Source organism: Gobio gobio (assembly GCF_949357685.1).
Source record: "Gobio gobio genome assembly, chromosome: 14".
NCBI classification, from domain to species: Eukaryota; Metazoa; Chordata; class Actinopteri; order Cypriniformes; family Gobionidae; genus Gobio; species Gobio gobio.
The window spans coordinates 125516-147552 of NC_137107.1; the positions used below are offsets into that span (position 1 = coordinate 125516).

General features: G+C 45.4%; 1 protein-coding gene across 1 annotated transcript in view; it reads right to left on the bottom strand.

The window, feature by feature from the left end:
* Nucleotides 1-22037, bottom strand: part of LOC307136871 (E3 ubiquitin-protein ligase rnf213-alpha-like) — a 418045-nt gene that overhangs the window by 82374 nt on the left and 313634 nt on the right. The window contains exons 55-57 of the mRNA XM_079834193.1: nt 3007-3181; nt 2815-2909; nt 897-1148 (exon numbers count right to left, since the gene is read on the bottom strand). Coding sequence (XP_079690319.1) covers nt 897-1148; nt 2815-2909; nt 3007-3181 — 522 coding nt within the window. The remainder of the gene's footprint in view (nt 1-896; nt 1149-2814; nt 2910-3006; nt 3182-22037) is intronic.

The window sequence follows — 22037 nt, forward strand, 5'->3', positions numbered from 1 at the left end:
AAGATCTGAGTCATCACGCTGGAGACGGGTTTATTGAGGATGACGTGTCGTTTCAGAGGGGAGACTAATTGACACATTAAACCATGCCAATGCAATTCCACTAATGCCAACATAGTTTTCGAGTCTATTCAAAATGCAGTGACACGTGAAAATATGTGAGATGGTGGTCCAGTGGGTTAAACCACTGAGCTGATACACAGAAGGTTGCTGGTTTGATCCCAGCGGTCTCCACCAGTGTGTCCTTGAGCAAGGCACTTTACTCCATGTTGCTCCAGGGGGATTGTCCGTGTAATAAGGCACTGTAAGTCGCTTTGGATAAAAGCATCTGCCAAATGCATAAATGTAAATATGTATGCCTATGATCCAAAGAACATGGTGATTTTGCACTTGATTGAAACATTTTGAGTGTTAGATGTACTGTGTAGGATTAGTCACGAACAAGGTTCACCAGACGAACACAACCTCAAATTCCAATGATCAGAGAAGACCCCCTTCCAAATCATTAGCGAGTCTTAAAACTAATCCATGGAGCCGAACTGACCAAAAGGGGGGACCTTTTGGCCAGGCCTGCCTACTCTCACGCCAACTTGCAAGGACAGCGTTGGCCAATAAAGAAGACCTTTCTTTGTTCCACAACATAAACCCCGCTGTGGCATTCATGCAAATCCAGTATCTTTTCAGGAAACGAAGGTTCGCTAAAAGCTTGCCAACGGCCCAAAATCAGCATAAACATTAAGCAGTGACACCTTGCTTCCCCCATCCCTCAATCTGCACATTCCAGAGACTCTTTGAACATCACACAAAGACCTCACAAAACTAATGGAAACTTTGGTTTTATACACAATTTTATTATTTTGGAATAATCACTTCAGATAAACCCACCCCTAATATCTTACCTTCTGAAGGAACCTCCAGAGCACAGGTAAAGTTTCCCGGACATCGTTCTGCTCCATAATGTGGGCCAGACTCAACAACGAGACCTTCCTCCTGCAGCTCCAAATGGATGAATTATGGATAAGGCAGTTCTGGGGCAAAGAGTGCAGGAAATTCTCTGGTTTCCCAAACGTCAACTGCATCACTGGGTTAGAAGACACTCGATCATCTTCCCTGATGAATGCATTCACGTTCTTTAACTGATGGTCCAAATCCTGAGAGAAAGATCAAAGTAAAAAGTTGAGCTTTAACTAATAACACAAAGCACTGAAAAGCATTAAAATGGGTTGCACCTAGCCTGGATGCCAGCCGAACTTAGCCCCACCCACAACATTTGAGGTTGGGAAGTTCGGTCTGGACTTGACCCATTGTGGAGCAACTATGCTCGAACCAGAGCTGTTCAGTCAATCAAATTGTCAGGGCGGGCTTTATACGATGATGGACAGATGATCAACAGTGATGTAATCATCCACGTCACCAAAGAGCGCCTGGGTTGAATTCATTCTAATCCTAAACGGAGAACTTGTTCGTATATGCGTTCACCTTTTCTATTTCTCTCAGAAATGATGATGGTGTTGGTAAGTACTCCGTGTATCCTTCAAATCTTTTTACAACACCAGCAAAGATCATTTACACTCATCTTCTTCTTCTACTTCTTCCAACGTGCGTGCAGTTGAGTTCTGTTGACAACTATGCGTCGCTCAACACACGTCACTTACTCTGTTGCTCTGATTGGTTGTAGGTCTATCCAATTGAGTGCAGAGGCATTTTCGCCCCATAATCACAGCCCAATGGAGCAGTATCAGACTCATTTTCTGACTAGAATCTGACAGTTCTCATGTTCACGTCCAGCTCCACGTTGTTTAAATATCAAATGCACTGGCGCATCTGTTCACCCATGGGCGTCTGGTCTGAACACCAGGTGTGATCAGGAGCATTGTTGGAACTGAAAACCACTGACCATTGACCAACACACACCTGCTCTAAAGTCAATAGTGCAGTATTTGTGTGTTATTTAAAGAGTGTGTTAGTAATATGAGCCTATAGGCGGTGCACAAATGCATACACTTTGATTATTACACACATAGGGACGCGCAGCAGCGCACAAACACACATACACACTCTGATAATTACACACACAGGGACGCAGCAGTGCACACACACACACACACACACTCTGATTATTACACACACAGGGACGCGCAGCAGCCCACACACACTATATTTTTCAACTAAACATCGAAATAAATCTAATTAATAAACTAAATTAATCATATAAACTAAATTACTGATGTAATTATTGATCTAAAGCCCACACTGTCACCGTATGGAAATTGAAATGAACTGATGACATCAAGTGGCTATACAGCTTAATAAAATTATGCTGCATTATTTTCCTGTTTAACACTGTAAAGCTGCTGTGAGACAATCTACATTGTTAAAAGCGCTATATAAATAAAGTTGACTTGACACACACACACACACACACACACACTCTGATTATTACACACACAGGGACGTGCAACACACACACACACACACACATTTAAATATTAAAAATAAAAGGATTCCTCTCTGGAGAAGCGTTCAGTCGTTCAGTCTTTCTGCTTTCAGTCTTTCCACTTGCATGTAAATAGTGAATCTGGCTTTTAAAGGGAAAGGGAGATGAGACTCTGTTTGGTTTATTGCACGTTACTCCCAAAACACACCCATGACCCATCAAGAGACCACGCCAACCGTATTTCCTGTCGTTAAACTAGCAAAAGTGGATTCACACACCCTAAGAGCACCTGCGCCGTGAGCTTCAGATCATGAGCTCAGATCGGTAAAATAGGGCCCTAAATATTCTAGATACATAATATACTAAAGAATGTTGTTTACCTTCAGATGATATGTAATGACATCAGTATTCATGGCATTTTCCCATCCATTTCTTGCATCTTTAGTGGAAAGATTTTTATCATAAGGAACAGGCCCTGTTTAGAATATAAAAAAGTTACATTTCTTGAATATCTGTGGAAGGAGATCTTTATTGCATGTGTCAAATTTAGGGTGAGTTGTGGGAGCTCTTACACTGGCTGTTCGGATGGACTTCCAATAGACTTTGGATTATCAAATGTATGGTACAGGCAATATCATCCACTCCTTTGCCCATAGCTCTGTTCAGCTGCTCGACATCCTTCAAAAGATGGCCCATAAGGAACGGCTTAGGATCTGGCACAGCAGGCTTGATGATGTCCATGACACTCTAAACAGACAAGATAAGCAAGAGTATGGGATGAAGGGATGTAACAGTGTAAGTGTATTACTTATTTTATTACTAAAAAAATATTTTACTTGCATCATTATGCTGCACCCAGGGCAAATTAATTAAACAACAAATATTTTAAGATGTAAAGACGTATCTCTACATTGTGTGCTGAAAATATAAATGTTACAAAAATCACTTTTGACAAAATAAAAAAGCGAGCAGGAGGACAGGGTAAAATCTCAAATAATAGGAAATAGATTGAAACAAAAGCACAAAATAGTGTTAGCTGGTCAGAGGTTGAATATTCTGCCGGAACACATTCAGTCTGCTGAACAGTGACATGTTACTGTAATAAATTAATAATAATAATAAATTTTATTTGTACTGCACTTTACATTTGGAACAAATCTCAAAGTGCTACAGTTAAGATCATTTAAGAAGGATAAAATACTAATAGATTGAATGGTTAAAAGTCATAAGTTCTCCTAAAAAGAAATGTTTTTAGTCCTTTTTTAAAAGTCTCAGTAGTTTGAGGTGCCCTCAGATGGTCGGGGAGGGCATTCCAAATCCGAGGAGCGGCAGAACAGAAAGCCCGATCACCCATAGTGCTGAGCTTTGTCTTGGGGAGAAGGAGGCGGTTTGAATTTGTTGATCGAGTTGTAGTTGAAGGTGTGAGTAGTTCTTTCAGATAGGGGGGGGCATTTCCATAGATGCACTGGTGGGTTAGAAGGGAGACCTTATAGTCAATCCTGGCGGTAACAGGAAGCCAGTGAAGTGAATGGAGAATGGGTGTGATGTGATCGTATTTTCGAACTCTCATCAGGATCCTAGCAGCACTATTCTGAACGTACTGCAGTCTCTGCAAGCTTTTGTTAGGGATCCCGGTGAGAAGTGCGTTACAGTAATCCAGTCTGGAGGAGACAAAGGCGTGGACCAGTTTTTCAGCATCTGCTAAGGATAGCGTTGGACGGAGTTTTGCAATGTTTCTGAGATGGTAGAAAGATGTTTTGCAGAGGTTTTTGATATGGGCTTCAAAGCTGAGTTGTGGATCAAATCTTACACCAAGATTGGTGACAGTTGTGGAGAGGGGAACGTCATGACCAGAGAGTGTTATACCAGTTATGGAGGAAGACTGGGTTTGATGTGGAGTGCCAACAAGAATTGCCTCAGTTTTAGAGCTGTTTAACTGGAGGGAGTTGCGCTTCATCCACATCCTTATCTCCTCCAGACAGGCGGTGAGTGTTGAAGACGGAGATGTTGTTGTTGAAATGGAGTTGTGTGTTTCTGATTTCATGTACAGTTGTGTGTCATCAGCATAGCAGTGAAATGAGACTCCATAGCGGCTAATGACATGGCCGAGGGGGAGGATGTAAATGATGAAGAGAATGGGGCCAAGGACTGACCCCTGAGGAACCCCGCAGGTAACTGTGTGTTGCCGGGACCTTGCACTTCCAAGTGAAATGTACTCTGTTCTGCTAGTGAGGTACGATTTAAACCAGTTAAGAGCAGTGCCAGTGAGTCCAGTGGTTTGATGCAACCGGTTAAGGAGTATACCATGATCCACTGTATCGAATGCAGCAGACAGATCGAGGAGAATGAGGAGGGATGGTGAACCTGCATCAGCTGTCATCCGTAGGTCATTTGTGACTCTAACCAGGGCCGTTTCCGTACTGTGTGCAGAGCGGAAGCCAGACTGAAATTTTTCGAAAAGATTGTTGTATTTGAGATGATCCTGGAGGTGGGAAGCTACAACTGTTTCCAGTACTTTGGAGAGGAATGGGAGATTGGAAATGGGCCTATAATTTGCAAGCACATCTGGGTCAAGGGTGGGTTTTTTGAGAAGTGGTCTGATTATGGCAGTTTTTAGGGCAGATGGAACATTGCCAGACTGGAGGGAGTTGTTTATTATTGTGGTAATCAGAGGACTTAGGACAGAGGTGTTTACTTTCACTAGAGCTGAAGGAAAAGGGTCGAGGGCACAGGTGGTAGGTTTCATCTTTTTAATTATCGTCTCAACCTCTTGCTGTGAGATTTCTGGAAAGCGATGTAGGGGCTCCGAAATTACAGGCTGTGAGTGCATAGTCAGGGTGGATAGTGGTGAGGATCCAGGAAAGGTAGAGTGAATTGAGTCTATTTTTGTTTTGAAAAAGTCCAGGAAATTATTACAGTGCTCTTCTGTAGTTTCTGTAAGTGAGGGGGTTTGTGGTTTGAGTAGATGGTTTATGGTGGAGAACAGCTGTTTGGAGTTTCCGGGACTATTTCTGATGAGGTTTGAGTAGTAAGTTGACCGTGCCTCCATAAGTGACTTTGAATAGTCCTTTCGGTGTTCCCGAAAAGCAAGCTTGTGCACAGTGAGACCTGTGGTTTTGAATCTGTCATCCAAATGCAATGTTAGACCTGAGATTAATTGAGATATAACTGCATCCCACACCAGGTTGGTGAATGGTATGGTTATTTTTTCCTATTAGGACCGTTATACCCCGAAATACACAATTAAAGTACTTGAGTAAAAGTACACATACCATAATACAATATTACTCCAGCAAAAGTATTAAGTACTCCTTTTCAATTTTACTTGAGGAAAAGTACAAAAGTGTTTGTACATTTTTAATGTACTTAATGTGTAATGTGTATTAAATACAAAAAAGTACTGATAGATTGTTTATTTTGTAATTTTAACTTTTTTAGTTTTATATTCAATAATTTTATATAAAATATTTTGTATATAATTATACTCTCAAAATACTGTACCTGGGGGAGAGGGGCTTAAACTATCAAAATTAAATATATTAAAATATCAGTTTAATTTACTGATACTGCATGTGTGCAAACAAGTGTACAAATGTATATATAGAGTATGCATATATAAATATGTGTTGACAAACAATATACTGTAAAAACAGACAACATTGGGCAGTCGTGGCCTAATGGTTAGAGAGTTGGACTTGTAACCGGAAGGTTGTGGGTTCGAGTCTCAGGTCTGGCAGGAATTGTTGGTGGGGGGAGTGAATAACCAGCGCTCTCCTCCACCCTCAATACCACGACTGAGGTGAGACCCTTGAGCAAGGCACCAAACCCCCAACTGCTCCCCGGGCGCCACAGCAAGGTAACACTTTATAATAACTACACGCTATGAAGCATTAGTTAAACATTAGTAAATAGTTAATTCATCATTTATAAAGCATTAATATACAGTAATAGGCAGTTTATAAATACAGTTATAAAGGCTTTATTCTTGATTTATAAGCATATCTATAATGTGTTTAATAATTGTATTTTCATACTTTATAAATTATCAATTAATAATTTCTAAATGAAGTATTACATTATTTACAAAACAGTTATTTAGGAGTTCATAAGAGTTCATAAGATCATTTAGAAAGTGTAAGTAAATGATTAATAAACTATTTAAATGTACATTTATACATCTTATTATTTAGACATATAGTAATAGTTACTCAGTGTGTTAATAAATGCTTTAATAACATGTATCCCTACTGTAATTCATGATTAATTCAGGTAGTTATAAAACATTTAGTAGTTGTCACTATTAACTATTTCTGTGAGCTCATCTAAAGTGAGGACGGTTTATGCCTCGTAAAGCTTTTACAAAGGAGATTTAAAGGCTCAGTTCTCTTCTGAACGGCTGTTCTCTAATGTTGTAATGTTAGTACTGTTATGACACGGCAAAATATTTTATTATTATATTATTATTGTTTTATCTAAATTGTATTTGTTGTATTTTGGCACACCTGTGATACAGTGTAATCAACTGGTGTATTTTTATTCAGCAATGTTTACACTTTACAGAAATTTATTTTTATATCAGATTGCAGAGGCTTAGTTTCATTTGACTGCAGTTATGTTTTCTGGCTCTCTACAGGAATATTATTTTAAATGACATTAAAGAGGTTTAATTTTAATTTGATATTAAGTTACTAGTTGTACAGTCTCCATTTTTGCATTTTGAAATTAACATTTTTATGTGCTATATTGTTATTATATTGCTATATTGTTGTGTTTGTTTCCTTTTTCTGTTCAGAAGAAAACATCTCGGTTACGTATGTAACCCTCGTTCCCTGAAGGAGGGAACGGAGATGAGACCTACTTCGAGTGTTTAGAAACGAGCCAATGAACAATGGCATGCGGTTCACGCATTCCACGATCCGCCCCGCGGCGCGGGTATAAATACGGAAGTGGAAGTACCGCATATCGCTTTCAACTGAGGAGCCGAGATAAGTGGCTCGGCCTTCAGATGAAGCACAGCACCTGGCGACGGGACGTACGTCTCCGTTCCCTCCTTCAGGAAACGGGGTTACATACGTAACCGAGACGTTCCCTTTCAGTCGGTCATGTTCTACGTACGTTGGAACTGACTGATGAATTGGGATCCCTACTAACACGGCAGGGATGATGATGATGGCTTCCAGCGCCCTGCCTGAGCTCGCTGGACCACTCCTATGTTGGAGTGGGAGTCAGGGCCCCCGGCAGGGAGGTCAGTCACTGCTGTTCCTGCAAGACCCACTCAGCGTGACTATTGGATAACACTGGGAAAGCGTGCCCGTCTCGGGAGATGGTATGCTGCGGAGCCACATCCTTCAATGGAAGGAGAGGTGGAAATATGCATAAGGACTAACCTATCAGGGTAGTGCTACATTTGGCAGTCTCTGGGGTGGACCCAACCTGGTCCCAGGGGGGGAAGAACACCGCCAGAGACTATAGAGCGGGCTCTGTCCAGGGAAAGACACAGGGCTAGCCGAGTAGGGTAGCTGATACCGTGGAAAATACACATATGGGGTAGCCGTTAGGGGACCGCAACATATGGAACCCAGCCTACACACACGTTCCACAAGCATACGGTGCAGGCCTAGCGTCAGACGGTCCGCAACGTCTGACACCGCAGGGGTGACGGAGGAACTCACAGGGTTAGCCGTTTCCGGGGAACTCAACTGGAGACAATAGACGCACGTATCCGGCCCAGAGGGCGGGAGTGGCGTTGCAAGCAAACACTAGAATGGGCACTTGGCGCTACTGGCCACTGGGGGCCAGGATGCGGGACGATACCGGCTCTACACGGAGGCTATAAAATCTGACGAACGTGTTTGCCCAGGTGTCGCCCAGCCCGCAGCTTTACATATGTCTGTCAGCCTTGAGCCAGAGCCCAGGAGGAAGCTACACTCCTTGTGGAGTGCGCTCGCACCCCGAACGGGCAAGGCACGTCTTGGGACTGGTAAGCCAAGGCGATAGCCGCCACTGGGCCAACCTCTGCTTGGAGACAGACTTTCCCTTCTGCTGGCCTCCATGACAGATTAAGAGCTGCTCTGAGGTTCTGAAGCTCTGAGTCCGGTCAATGTAAGCGCGGAGAGGGCTGGGTCTGCCTCCTCCGAAGGCAGCGCTTGCAGGTTCACCACCTGGTCCCGAAAGGGATTGGTAGGAACCTTGGGCATGTATCCAGGCCGGGGTCTCAGGACAACGTGAGAGTTGGCCGGCCAGAATTCTAGGCACGATTCGACGACCGAAAGTGCATGCAGGTCCCCTACCCTCTTGATTGAGGCCAATGCGGTCAGGAGGAGTGTCTTCATGGACAGATTTTTAGCTCAACAGACTGCAAAGGCTCAAATGGCGGACCCTGGAGTGCTTTAAGCACCAGGGCTAAGTCCCAAGAGGGTAACGAGGTTGGACGAGGAGGATTCAGTCTCCTTGCACCTCTGAGGAACCTGATGATTAAGTCATGCTTACCTAAGCACGACTTACCTAATAAATAAACTCCAGCTGGTCCAAAACGCAGCAGCTCGAGTACTTACTAGAACCAGGAAGTATGACCATATTAGCCCAGTTCTGTCAACATTGCACTGGCTACCTATTAAACATTGCATACATTTTAAAATCTTGCTTATTACTTACAAAGCACTAAATGATTTAGCTCCCCAATACTTGAGCGATCTCTTAACACATTATACTCCATCACGTCTACTGCGATCTCTGAACTCTGGCCAGTTGATCATACCGAGAATATCCAAATCAACTGCATGTGGTCGATCCTTTTCCTATTTAGCTCCTAAACTCTGGAACAGTCTTCCTAGCATTGCTCGGGAAGCAGACACACTCTGTCAGTTTAAATCTAGACTAAAAACACATCTCTTTACTGTGGCATACACATAAAACACTTTTTCAATGAAATGATTGTTAGGCTGCATTAACTAGGTCAGCCGGAACCGGGAACACTTCCCATAACACCTGATGTACCCGTGACATCATCAGAAGAATGGCATCTACGCTAATGCTAGTCTCTCTGTTTATCCCGAGGTTTACTGCAGTCAGCCGGATCCGGGCCGTATCCAGATCAGATGCTGGACCTGCGCCCAGAGAAGACCAACACAGGACCCCGAAGTGTCCGCAGAGACCGTGTCAATTAGCCTCCCCCTGCAACTGCCTCATCGACACGGCATCTTAATAAATCCGTCTCCAGCGTGATGACTCCGATTGTTCGAATATTACAATTACATAATACTTAAATCGATATGTCATCCGCAATAAACCTGTCTCCAGCGTGTTGCCTCCGATCATTCGAATATTGCACTTTAATAATTATTTAATCAACATCATCCTCAATAAACCCGTCTCCAGCGTGTTGCCTCCGATCATTCGAATATTGCACTTTAATAATTATTTTATCAACATCATCCTCAATAAACCCGTCTCCAGCGTGTTGCCTCCGGTCCTTTGAATATTCCGATCTATTATGACCTCTGACCTTTAAAGCGGCCAGAATAATAATAATAATAATAATAATAATAATACGCTGTTTGTTAATTGGCCAGAGGAGAACTGACCCCCCGACTGAGCCTGGTTTCTCCCAAGGTTTATTTTCCTCCATTCTGCTCCTGATGGGGTTTTGGTTTCCTTGCCACTGTTGCCTCTGGCTTGGCGTGCTCAGTTGGGGACACTAAATTTTTCAACTAAACATTAAAATAAATCGAATTAATAAACTAAATTAACCATATAAACTAAATTACTGATCTAATTATTGATCTAAAACCCACACTGTCACCATATGGAAATTGAAATGAACTGATGACATCAAATGGCTATACAGCTTAATAAAATTATGCTGCATTATTTTCCTGTTTAACACTGTAAAGCTGCTTTGAAACAATCTACAGTGTTAAAAGCGCTATATAAATAAAGTTGACTTGACTTGACTTGACTAAAGATTTACCATCTACTGCATCGTGATACGCCGCTATTGCCGCAACGTACACTTTGAGGGTGGAGCCTTCGCATCTTTGCATGCGAAGGCTTATTTTCTCAGCTTTCGCTCCAACCCATTCTGCAGGAAGGAAAGCACAATGTAAATCAAACACCCTGGGGGTCTTCCCAGTGTGAAGAACACCACTCAACGAACAGGTTCCACTTCAGAGAGTAGAGGCGCCTTGTAGAGGGGGCACTAGCTGAAGCATTGGTGTCTACCACTGCTTGTGGCAGGCCACCTAGAACCTCTGCGTCCCGTCCAGGGACCAGACATGGAGATACCAGAGGTCTGGTATAAAGCAGGTCCGTCCTCAGGGGGATCGGCCAGGGAGGGGCTGTCGCGAGGAGTGTGAATTCGGGGAACCATGTCCAGTTGGGCCAGTAGGGCGCAACTAACAAGACCTGCTCTTCGTCCTCCCTGACCTTGCACAGAGTCTGTGCGAGAAGGCTCACTGGGGGAAACACATACTTGCGTAGGTCCCGGGGCCAGCTGTGCGCCAGTGCATCTGTGCCTAAGGTACCCCCGGTCAGGGAATAGTACCACTGGCAATGGATTGACTCTGGGGAAGCGAACAGGTCTATCTGTGCAACTCCGAAGTGGTCCCATATCAGCTGGACGCTCCGGGGGTGGAGTCACCATTCGCCCGGAGGTGTCGACTGACGAGAGAGCTCGTCGGCTGTCTGGTTCAGCGCACCTGGGATGTGAATGGCACGAAGTGACCTCACAAACTTCTGACTCCACAGGAGGAGATGGCGGGCGAGCCGGAGCATGCAACGGGAGCGTAGACCACCCTGTCGGTTGATGTACACAACGGCCGCAGTGCTGTCCGAACGGACCAGTATGTGCTTGTCCCGGAGCGGTTTCTTGAACCGGACCAGGGCAAGACGTACTGCCAGTAACTCTAGGCAATTGATATGCCAACGCAGTTGGGGCCCCGTCCACAGACCCGAAACTGCGTACCTGTTGTACGTGGCCCCCCAGCCTGTGGATGAGGCATCCGTGCAGACACCTGTTCTAAGGACACTCCGGCCCGGAGAAATGAGGGGTCTGACCACGGGTTCAAGGTTTGGCGACAGTAAGGAGTAGCTGCAGCGCACCACGGCTGCAGATGCCATATGCCCCAGGAGCCTCTGAAAGAATTTCAGTGGGACCACCATCCTGCCATTGAACATATTCAAGCAGTTCAACACTGACCGGATGCGCTCTGGAGTGAGGCGCGCAGTCCGGCTGACCAAATCCAGCTCCACACCGAGGTAAGAGATCCTCTGTGTGGGACAGAGTTTTCTCTTCTCTCGGTTGACCCGAAGTCCCAACAGGCTGAGGTGACTGAGCACCAGGTCCCTCTGTTCACACAACTGATCATGAGACTGAGCCAGTATGAGCCAGTCATCAAGATAGTTTAAGTATTTGAACGCCGCATTCTCTGAGCGGAACAATGGCTGCCTCGACAACTTTCGTGAAGACGCGAGGCGACAGGGACAGCCCGAAGGGCAAGACATTTTGCGTTCGAGGGGAGGGCATATCAGTACAGTGTAGGAATGGTCTGTGTTGAGGAAGGATAGAGACATGAAAGTACGCGTCCTTCAGGTCAATCGCTGTGAACCAATCTCGGGGATGGATGCATTGGAAAATGCATTTCTGCGTTAACATCTTGAACGTGAGCTTGTGCAGGGTCCGATTCAGAATGCGCAGGTCCAAGATTGGCCTTAACCCACCCCCTTTCTTGGGTACAATGAAGTAGGGGCTGTAAAACCCTGACCTCATATCGGCTGGAGGAACCAGCTCGATCGCGCCCTTCGCCAGCAGGACATCGATCTTGGACCGCAAGACATGGGCATCCGAGCTCCGCACGGAGGTGAAGAGGATGCCCCTGTACTTGGGAGGCTGGCTTGCGAATTGAATTGCATAGCCGAATCTGATAGTGTGGATGAGCCAGCGTGACGGCCTGGGGAGACCTAACCAGGCCCTCAGAGACAAGCAGGACCAACGACACCACAGACGTACCCGGGGTGAGGCCCGGAGGTGGCCCGGAGTGTTGTCTGAGTACTCCAGGTGGGGCAGAGTGTGGGTGAGAAGGCCCGGGGGCATCCTCGGTGCCCACACTGCTGCCCCCTGGCGAGGGGTGAGAGGGGAGGAAAGGAGTGGCAAGGCCCGGGGGCATTCCCCCTAGTCCTCCTCCGGGGGGAGGAGGGATGCGGACACCAACTCCCCTGGAGCAGCTCAGGGCCGCTTGCCCTTACGCTTGCCTGCAGACTTTGCAGGCCCCGACACGGCTTACGACCGGCGCCCTGCTTCCCCGATTGTGGAGGCTGCTGCTTGGGTTTAGCAGGGGTGGAGGCGACTGGGTGGAGGCAGCAGCGGGTCGCCGGGGCAGGATGTTCTTGATGGCCTCCGTCTGCTTCTGGGTCACCGAGAACTGCTGGGCGAAGTTCTCGATGGCGTCGCCAAAGAGGCTGACCTGGCAGACAGGGGCGTTGAGGAACCGCACTTTGTCAGCCTCACGCATATCCGCCAGGTTCAGCCATAGGTGGCGTTCCTGGACCACAAGTGTGGACATCGCCGGTTGCGTGCAGTGACTTTCGTTGCCCGGAGGGCAAGGTCCGTCGTGGTACGCAGTTCCTGCATAACCCCTGGGTCGGAACTACCCTTGTGCAGTTCCTTGAGCGCCTTGGCCTGGTAGACCTGCAGGAGCGCCATGGCATGCAAAGATGACACAGCTTCCCCGCAGGCTGTGTAGGCTCTGCCCATTAGACCGGACGAGAACCTACACGCCCGGGAGGGGAGACGTGGGTGATCCTGCCAGTCGGTAGCGGTCTTTGGACACAGTTGCATCACTACCGACCGCTCCACTGGGGGGACCTCCACGTAAACCTTAGCTGCGCCACCATCGAGGGTAGTGAGGACGGAGGAGTCAGTCGATCGGCTTCTAGCGCTGTAGGGCGCCGTCCACGACTTTGTGAGCTCCTGATGCACTTCCGGAAAGAAAGGTACTGGGGCGGGGCGCTGAGAACCAGCACGGTCCGTCCTGAGATACCAATCGTCCAGCCGCGAGGGTTCAGGACACGATTAACAGCTTGTCCCCCGATGCAGCTATTAACAACATATCTTCAGTCGGAGCCGAAAGTAACGGCTGGCCCATGGGAAGGACCAGCACGCTCTTCCGGAAGCTCTCCCGGCGCAGCGGAGGGGGGAGGGGCCCGAGGAGTCTGTTGACCCGGCGGGAGTGCCCTCACTGTAACCTTCAGATCTCCACCAAAGGCATCAGCCAAAGTAGCAGCCCTCTGCTTTGCAGCGGGAGGGCCACTAGATCGGGGGATGCGCAATGGGACTCCTTTTGAGGTAGTTGAGCCTAGACCTTAGAACTGCGATGGTCATGATCACGCAGTGGGAACATGAGTCATCCACAAAAGCCGCCTCAGCGTGCTGAACGCCCAAACACATGAGACAGCGATCGTGCCCGTCAAGCGAACGGCGAGTGAAGCAGTTCGGACGAGCGCGCAGGTAAGTGTTTTGAACTTATTCTGCAGTTGTGTTAAACGGCTTAAAGTGGTACTTGCTAGAACAGTGTTGTTTCTCCTACTGGTATTGCATTTTATTCTGTCTGTGTTTAATTGATCCTGTCATAGTAAATTGCATTTGAATAATATATGAGTTCGTTATTACTGAACGAGCCTTTTGCATTTAAGTAAGTTGCCCTATTCAGAGATTGGTATTGATTTGAAGCCATTCACGGGCGTTTAAGTATAATTATCAGAGCCTGCCGAGCTCCCACCTTAACTCACTCAAGCAGTGAATAGTATCTATTTAACGAGTGTTCCATAGCTTGCGCGGAAGCGTCAGTGGAAGCGTTCAGCCCGCGTTTTCAGCCTCCGCATGTGAAGACCGACGCGGGTAAAGACATCTGTATTCGACTCTTCCTCTGCGCGACTCCTCCGAGGCAAAGACTCCGGTAAGGCTCAGAGCTATCTCCATCTCTTGTCCTCTTTCACCTTCCTTTTCTCTCTAACCATGTGTGTACACTCCATTCCTGCTCCTTTTAGGTCCTGGAACACCTAAAAGACTCTCTACCATCCACATTGGACTCACACCAGTTTGCCTATCGCAGCAATAGGAGCACAGAGGATGCAGTTTCCATGGCACTGCACTCTGTGCTCACCCATCTGGACAATAAGAACACTTATGCACATATGCTGTTTGTTGACTTCAGCTCAGCATTCAACACTGTCATCCCATCCAAGTTAATAGCCAAACTTGGAGACCTGGGCATCAACACTTCAATGTGTAACTGGATTTTGGACTTCCTAACCGACAGACCCCAGAATGTTCCATCAGGATCCACCTGCTCCACGTCCATCACACTCAACACTGGTGTACCACAGGGCTGTGTGCTAAGCCCGTTTCTCTACTCCCTCGTCACCTCCGACTGCAAGCCTGTGTATGGATCTAATTCCATCGTCAAGTTTGCGTACGACACTACGGTGATTGGTCTCATCAGCAACAACGATGAGACTGCCTACAGGGAGGAGATCCAGCACCTGGCCACATGGTGTGCTGATAATAACCTGCTCCTCAACACCACCAAAACGAAGGAGCTCATCGTGGACTTCAGGAAGGAGTCAAGAGGCACACACGACACCATCCACATCAATGGAGCGGCTGTTGAGCATGTCTCCAGTTTCAAGTTCCTGGGGATCCACATTTCGGCGGACATGTCGTGGACGACCAACACCTCCAGCCTGGTCAAGAAGGCTCACCAGCGCCTCTTCTTCCTGAGGACACTGAGGAAGAATCAGCTCTCCTCGGCTATCCTGGTGAACTTCTACCGCTGCGCAATAGAAAGCATCCTGACCAACTGTGTCGCAGTATGGTATGGGAGCTTCTCTGTTGCGGAGCGCAAGGCACTGCAGCGGGTGGTGAAAACTGCCCAGCGCATCACAGGGACTCCACTACCTGCCATCGAGCACATCCAGAGGAAACGCTGTCTGCATCGAGCTCGCAGCATCCTCAAGGACTCCTCTCACCCGGCCCACAGACTGTTTTCTCTCCTGCCCTCCGGCAGGCGTTTCAGGATCCTCCGGACCAGGACCAGCAGACTAACGAACAGTTTTTTCCCCAGAGCTGTCTCTTTACTGAACTCAAACCCCCGTTGATCCACTTCCCTCATAAACTGCTAACTCTCCTACCTCACATCTGCCTTCACTTTGTTATTTGCACTACCGACTGTTTATTACAGTAACAACTGTTTACTTATGCTTTTTGCACCACCATATCTTAACTGGATTTTGCTAATTTGCACTGCCTCCTGTATTTATAGTACCAAATGTTTACATTTGCATTTTGCATCGTACTTCTAACTGCAATATGCAACCACTTTCCACTGCACTTTTACACTTTCTTTCGGATAGCTCTGTCCATAATTTATTGCACTACCTTAATCCACTGCTATATTCCTAATATTAGCCTAACATATTATTGTATACCTCTATCTGTAAAATTCTGTTCAAAGTAATAGCCATCTGTATATTATATTCATAGTACATATTCACCTGGACATTCTGTTTATAGTAATAACCGTCTGTATATTATATTCACTGTACATATTCATCTGTAAATTCAGTTCTGTTTATAGTAATAACCATCTCTCTATTTATACATATTTATATATATTCAGTACATTTCCATGTCCTGCACTTACGCAACCACTGTATATATCCTGCACTTGCTGCTATTGCACTTCTGGTTAGACCTAAACTGCATTTCGTTGCCTTGTACTTGTACTTGTGTAATGACAATAAAGTTGAATCTAATCTAATCTAATCTAATCTTATCTCTCATCCACGCCCCACTACTACACGCAGGCCTACACGGCACCGTAACCTTGCTAATCTACGTCCTGTTCCTTTCTCCGCTAATGCTCCTCCCTCTTTTTCTGTGGGCCTATGGAATTGTCAGTCAGCGGTCAATAAAGCTGACTTCATTCCAGCCTTTGCCACTCAATCTGCTCTCAAAATCTTGGCCTTGACTGAGACCTGGGTCCACCCAGAAGACTCAGCAACACCCGCTGCTCTTTCTAATAACTTCTCTTTCTCCCACACCCCACGCCAGACTGGGAGGGGTGGTGGCACTGGTCTTCTCATAACAACTGGAAATACTCAACTCACACATCTCTTTGCAATAACAACACATTTGAATACCACGCTATTACGCTTACGACTCCCGTTAAACTCCATATTGTAGTCATTTACCGCCCCCCTGGTCCATTGACCACCTTTGTTCATGAGCTAGATGTTCTGCTGTCCTCATTTCCAGAGGATGGCAGCCCACTCATAGTCCTTGGTGACTTCAGCATTCATCTGGACAAATCTTATGCCTCAGATTTCCACTCCCTCCTTGCATCATTCGATCTCAATCGCCTCATCACTTCACATACCCACAAATCTGGTAACCATCTGGACCTCATTTACACACGCAACTGCTCTACAGACAATATTTTGGTCAAACCCCTACACGTCTCAGATCATTTCTTCATCACATTCAACCTTCAACTCACTACTCATGCACCACCAGTTCCTCCACCTGTTACCTTCAGGCGAAACCTGCGCTCACTTTCTCCTGCTCATCTCTCCTCTGCTGTCTCATCCTCCCTTCCCTCATCCTCACAATTATCCTCTATAGATGTCAACACTGCAACTGACACTTTATGCTCCACTTTAACTTCTTGTCTAGACAGTATTTGCCCTCTTTCTTTTAGGCCAGCACGAGCCACTCCCTCTAACCCCTGGTTATCTGATGTTATTCGTGAACACCGGACGATACTCAGGGCAGCAGAGAGAACATGGTGTACATCTAACCACCCATCCAATCTGGGTAAGTATCAGTCCCTGCTCTCATCCTTCTCAGATGAAGTACATACAGCTAAATCTTCTTATTTCCAAAACAAGATCAACAACACCTCAAACTCACGCACACTGTTCAGAACATTTAACTCTCTCCTCTGCCCTCCCCCACCACCTCCCAGACGATTTTGCACAATTCTTCACAAACAAAACAACAACCATCAGCAGTCAGTTCTCACCCACACGCACTGTGGACATTAGTTCAGCCACATCCACAACCAAACACCCTCTCTTCTCATTTTCTACACTCACTGAGACTGAAGTATCTAAACTTCTCCTCTCTAGCCATCCTACCACCTGTCCTCTTGATCCCATTCCGTCACACCTCCTTCAAGCCATCTCTCCTACAATCCTACCAGCACTCACTCACATCATCAACACATCTCTCAGCACCGGCATCTTCCCTACCACATTCAAGCAGGCTCGAGAAACCCACATTAAACACATCACTCATAGATAACTACAGACCTGTTTCTCTACTACCATTCATAGCAAAAACTATTGAACGAGTTGTTTTCAACCAGGTTTCATCCTTCCTATCACAGAATAATCAGCTGGCCATCAACCAATCAGGTTTCAAAAGGGGCCACTCCACAGAGACTGCACTACTGTCGGTCACTGAAGCCCTGCGGATAGCTAAAGCTGACTCCAAATCATCGGTCCTCGTCCTGCTCGATCTATCTGCGGCCTTTGACACGGTCAATCATCAGATTCTTCTGTCTACCCTCTCATCACTGGGCATCACAGGGACTCCACTCCACTGGTTTGAGTCCTATCTCACAGGTAGGTCTTTCAAGGTTGCCTGGAGAGGAGAGGAATCCCAAGCACATCAACTGACCACTGGGGTTCCCCAGGGCTCAGTGCTTGGTCCTCTCCTCTTCTCCATCTACACTACTTCATTGGGACCCATCATTCAGGCACATGGCTTCTCACACCACTGCTATGCTGATGACACTCAGCTCTACCTTTCATTTCACCCAGACGACCCCACAGTAGCTGCACAAATCTCCAGCTGTCTGGCTGACATCTCTGCATGAATGAGAGAACATCACCTGCAGCTCAACCTGGCAAAGACTGAGTTTCTCATCTTCCCCGCCAGTCCCACCATGCAACATGACTTCACCATCCAGTTAGGTACATCCTTGATTTCCCCATAAAAGTCAGTCAGAAATCTTGGAGTAACATTTGATGACCAGCTGTCCTTCAGAGAACACATTTCTAAGACAGCTCACTCATGCCGGTTTGCGCTCCACAACATCAGGAAGATCAGACCGTTCCTAACAGAGCACGCAACACAGCTTCTGGTCCAGGCCCTGGTTATTTCTAGACTTGACTACTGTAATGCGCTTCTGGCTGGACTCCCCTCTTGTGCGATCCAAACACTTCGAATGATCCAGAATGCAGCAGCACGTCTTGTCTTCAACGAGCCCAAAAGGACCCACACCTCTCTTCATCTCCTGCACTGGCTACCACTCGCTGCTCACATCAAGTTTAAGGCACTGACGCTTGCATACAGAGCCACCACACGCTCAGCTCCTGCTTACTTTGACTCCATTCTATAAATCTACATCCCCACCAGAAGCCTTCGCTCAGCAAAGGAACGACGGCTTGTGGTCCCATCACAGAGGGGGAAAAAATCCCTTTCCAGAACATTTTCATTCAACGTTCCCAGCTGGTGGAACGATCTTCCCAACATCATCCGAAACGCAGAATCATTGACAACATTCAAAAGTCAACTTAAAACTCAGCTCTTCCAACAGCACTTAACCTCATAAAAAAAACACCTTCCTTTCCTCTTTCTCTTCTTCTTCCCTCCCTACTCTAGCCTGTGCTACACTGAGCAATGTACACGCTCTCAGTATTTCAAGCTCTTATTGCGCTTCTCGACTCTTCATGACCTATCGCTTCATGTCAGCTTGTCAGCTTGTCCCACTTTTGCTGAGACAAACGTACATCATCATGGAAGAGATGTCGTCGAAAAAGGGAGAAGTTATTTTGATTAAAAATGACATGGGCACATGAATTTGAAAAAAAAAGATGTTTTAAAATATTATTTATAATAAATTGCAATAATAAAAAAGATTTGTCAATTTTTTATTTAATGCTGACTAAGAATGCTAAGCAAGTTCGAAACTCATTTAAAACTGCTTTGGCATCAGGAAAGATGCATGGGCATTAATTTGCGTTATTGTAATTATATGTTCGTTTTTTATTTTGAGCTGGGGATACAAATGTGGACATTTCTGTATTCAAGCATTTCATACAGTATGTTTAAACAGCTCGCCCTTTTTGAGCAGATTTAGTTCACAAAAAACTGACTGTCGTGTTCTTAATGTGATTTTCATTTACAATAATAAATCTTAAAATTCAGCATTAGTCATTTACTTTTTGCACCATCAGTCGCACGCACAACTCAAGCCCAGAAGATCTTCCATTCTTGCCTAATTTTGAGTCAGACTTCTGAAATCACTGAAATATTTGAAAGATTAATTTATAAACATTCGATTACAACATTATATATGATTTGTATGTGATTTAGTCTATTTTTATAACAATAGAAAAATGAGAATTGCAACTGCCACATTTGGTTTTGGGTTTTGGTTTATGTATGTTAAGTTTATGTTTTTCATGTCTTTTATTTTGTACATTTTCTTCTTCTTCTTTTTATTAGTACATCACACTTAACATAGCATTACTGCCCTCTACTGATAACTTGGATAAGAAACACTATTCCTAATGAGATCCACTCCTCCTTGTCCAACCATATCCATACTAAAATCTCCACCAGTGCTGCGTGTTCAACTCCTCTGATTTCACTTCCAGCACGATACAGCTTAGAGATTTATAAATTGCCACATTCATGGTTCATGTTATTAGTCATGTGATTCCCAATGTGTAAACAAACCATAACTTAAAATCTCTCTTGCCTCACAGTGGTTCGGTCCACCGCGCACACACACGCACGCACGGTATTGTGAGGAACTGAAAACCACTGACCATTGACCAACACACATCTGCTCTAAAGTCAATAGTGCAGTATTTGTGTGTTATTTAAAGAGTGTGTTAGTAATATGAGCCTATAGGCGGTGCACAACGCGCACACACAGGGACGCGCAGCAGCGCACACACACACACACACAAACACACACTCTGATTATTACACACACAGGGACGCGCAACACACACACACACACACACACACACACACACACACTCTGATTATTACACACACAGGGACGTGCAACACACACACACACACACACACACACACATTTAAATATTAAAAATAAAAGGATTCCTCTCTGGAGAAGCGTTCAGTCTTTCCACTTGCATGTAAATAGTGAATCTGGCTTTTAAAGGGAAAGGGAGATGAGACTCTGTTTGGTTTATTGCACGTTACTCCCAAAACACACCCATGACCCATCAAGAGACCACGCCAACCGTATTTCCTGTCGTTAAACTAGCAAAAGTGGATTCACACACCCTAAGAGCACCTGCGCCGTGAGCTTCAGATCATGAGCTCAGATCGGTAAAATAGGGCCCTAAATATTCTAGATACATAATATACTAAAGAATTTTGTTTACCTTGAAGCTGTTGCTCTATTAAGCTCCAGGCAAGTTCCTGGTTTCAAGTGTATGGCTATCTGTCTTCTTGATAAGCTCCGTAGGTTGAGTGAAGTGGTTTCCTCTCACTGAGAGAGTAAAAAGCACTATGCTGAAGCCTCCGCTCCCTGAGCTCCAGATAGATCATGACTTCAAGCGTTGGTCCTCTGTGGGCCGCCTTGACTGTTACCCTGTGGTGAGTGTGTGGACTTTCATTTAGAGCAGTGGTCGCCCACCCATCGAACGCGATCAACAGGTCGATCTTTATCACTGTCTCTGTAGCTCCCGATAAATAACCGAGAAATAGTCAACAACATTTAACAAGTAGAATTAGGTACGGCTCCTTTAAGGCAGAATGCACGCACTCACTCGCTGATGAATGGGCAGTCCGTGGATGGAGCGCGAGCTGTGAACATTGCATGTATGCGTTTAATATTTCTGTTGCTCTTTGCACTGTTTATTTTCTGTTCAGTAACGCAGTTGTTTGAGGAGTGTTTTGCAAACTGCCCCAAGAGTCAAAGATCACTCCAAGATTTTTGATTTGTTTGTGTACATTTGTTGAAAGAGGACCTAACTGGGCTTCCAGAGCATTGTAACCTAGAATCTAAACCTCTGTTTTATCGTCATTTAGCTGAAAAACATTAATTGCCATCCACCTCTTGATATCATTTACACATTTCAATAACACATCAGATGAACCAATAGTGTCCAGCCTTACTGATAGGTAAAACTGGATAACAGTGATATGAACATGTATTTCTGAAATATGAGGGCCAAGGGAAGCATATCTTTTTTCACCATTTATCCAGATATACAAAAAAGTATGTTTTGTGTCTGTAAATGCTGCTTATTAACAAATAACTGCCATAATTGAGGAAAAAACTTTCAGAATAGGGGGTTAAATTGTCTTTATTAGTACTGTATTAATATAAGTTATGCTTAATTATTGGCTTATTCTGATTAATAAACTTAAATATCACTCAATAGGTGTCATAATTAATGAAGATAAAACTTAAAAGTTAATCAAGTTAATCATTAATTAATGCTTAACTAATGCATTATTCTGGACCCTTAAAATACGTAGTGTCTTTTTACACAATAA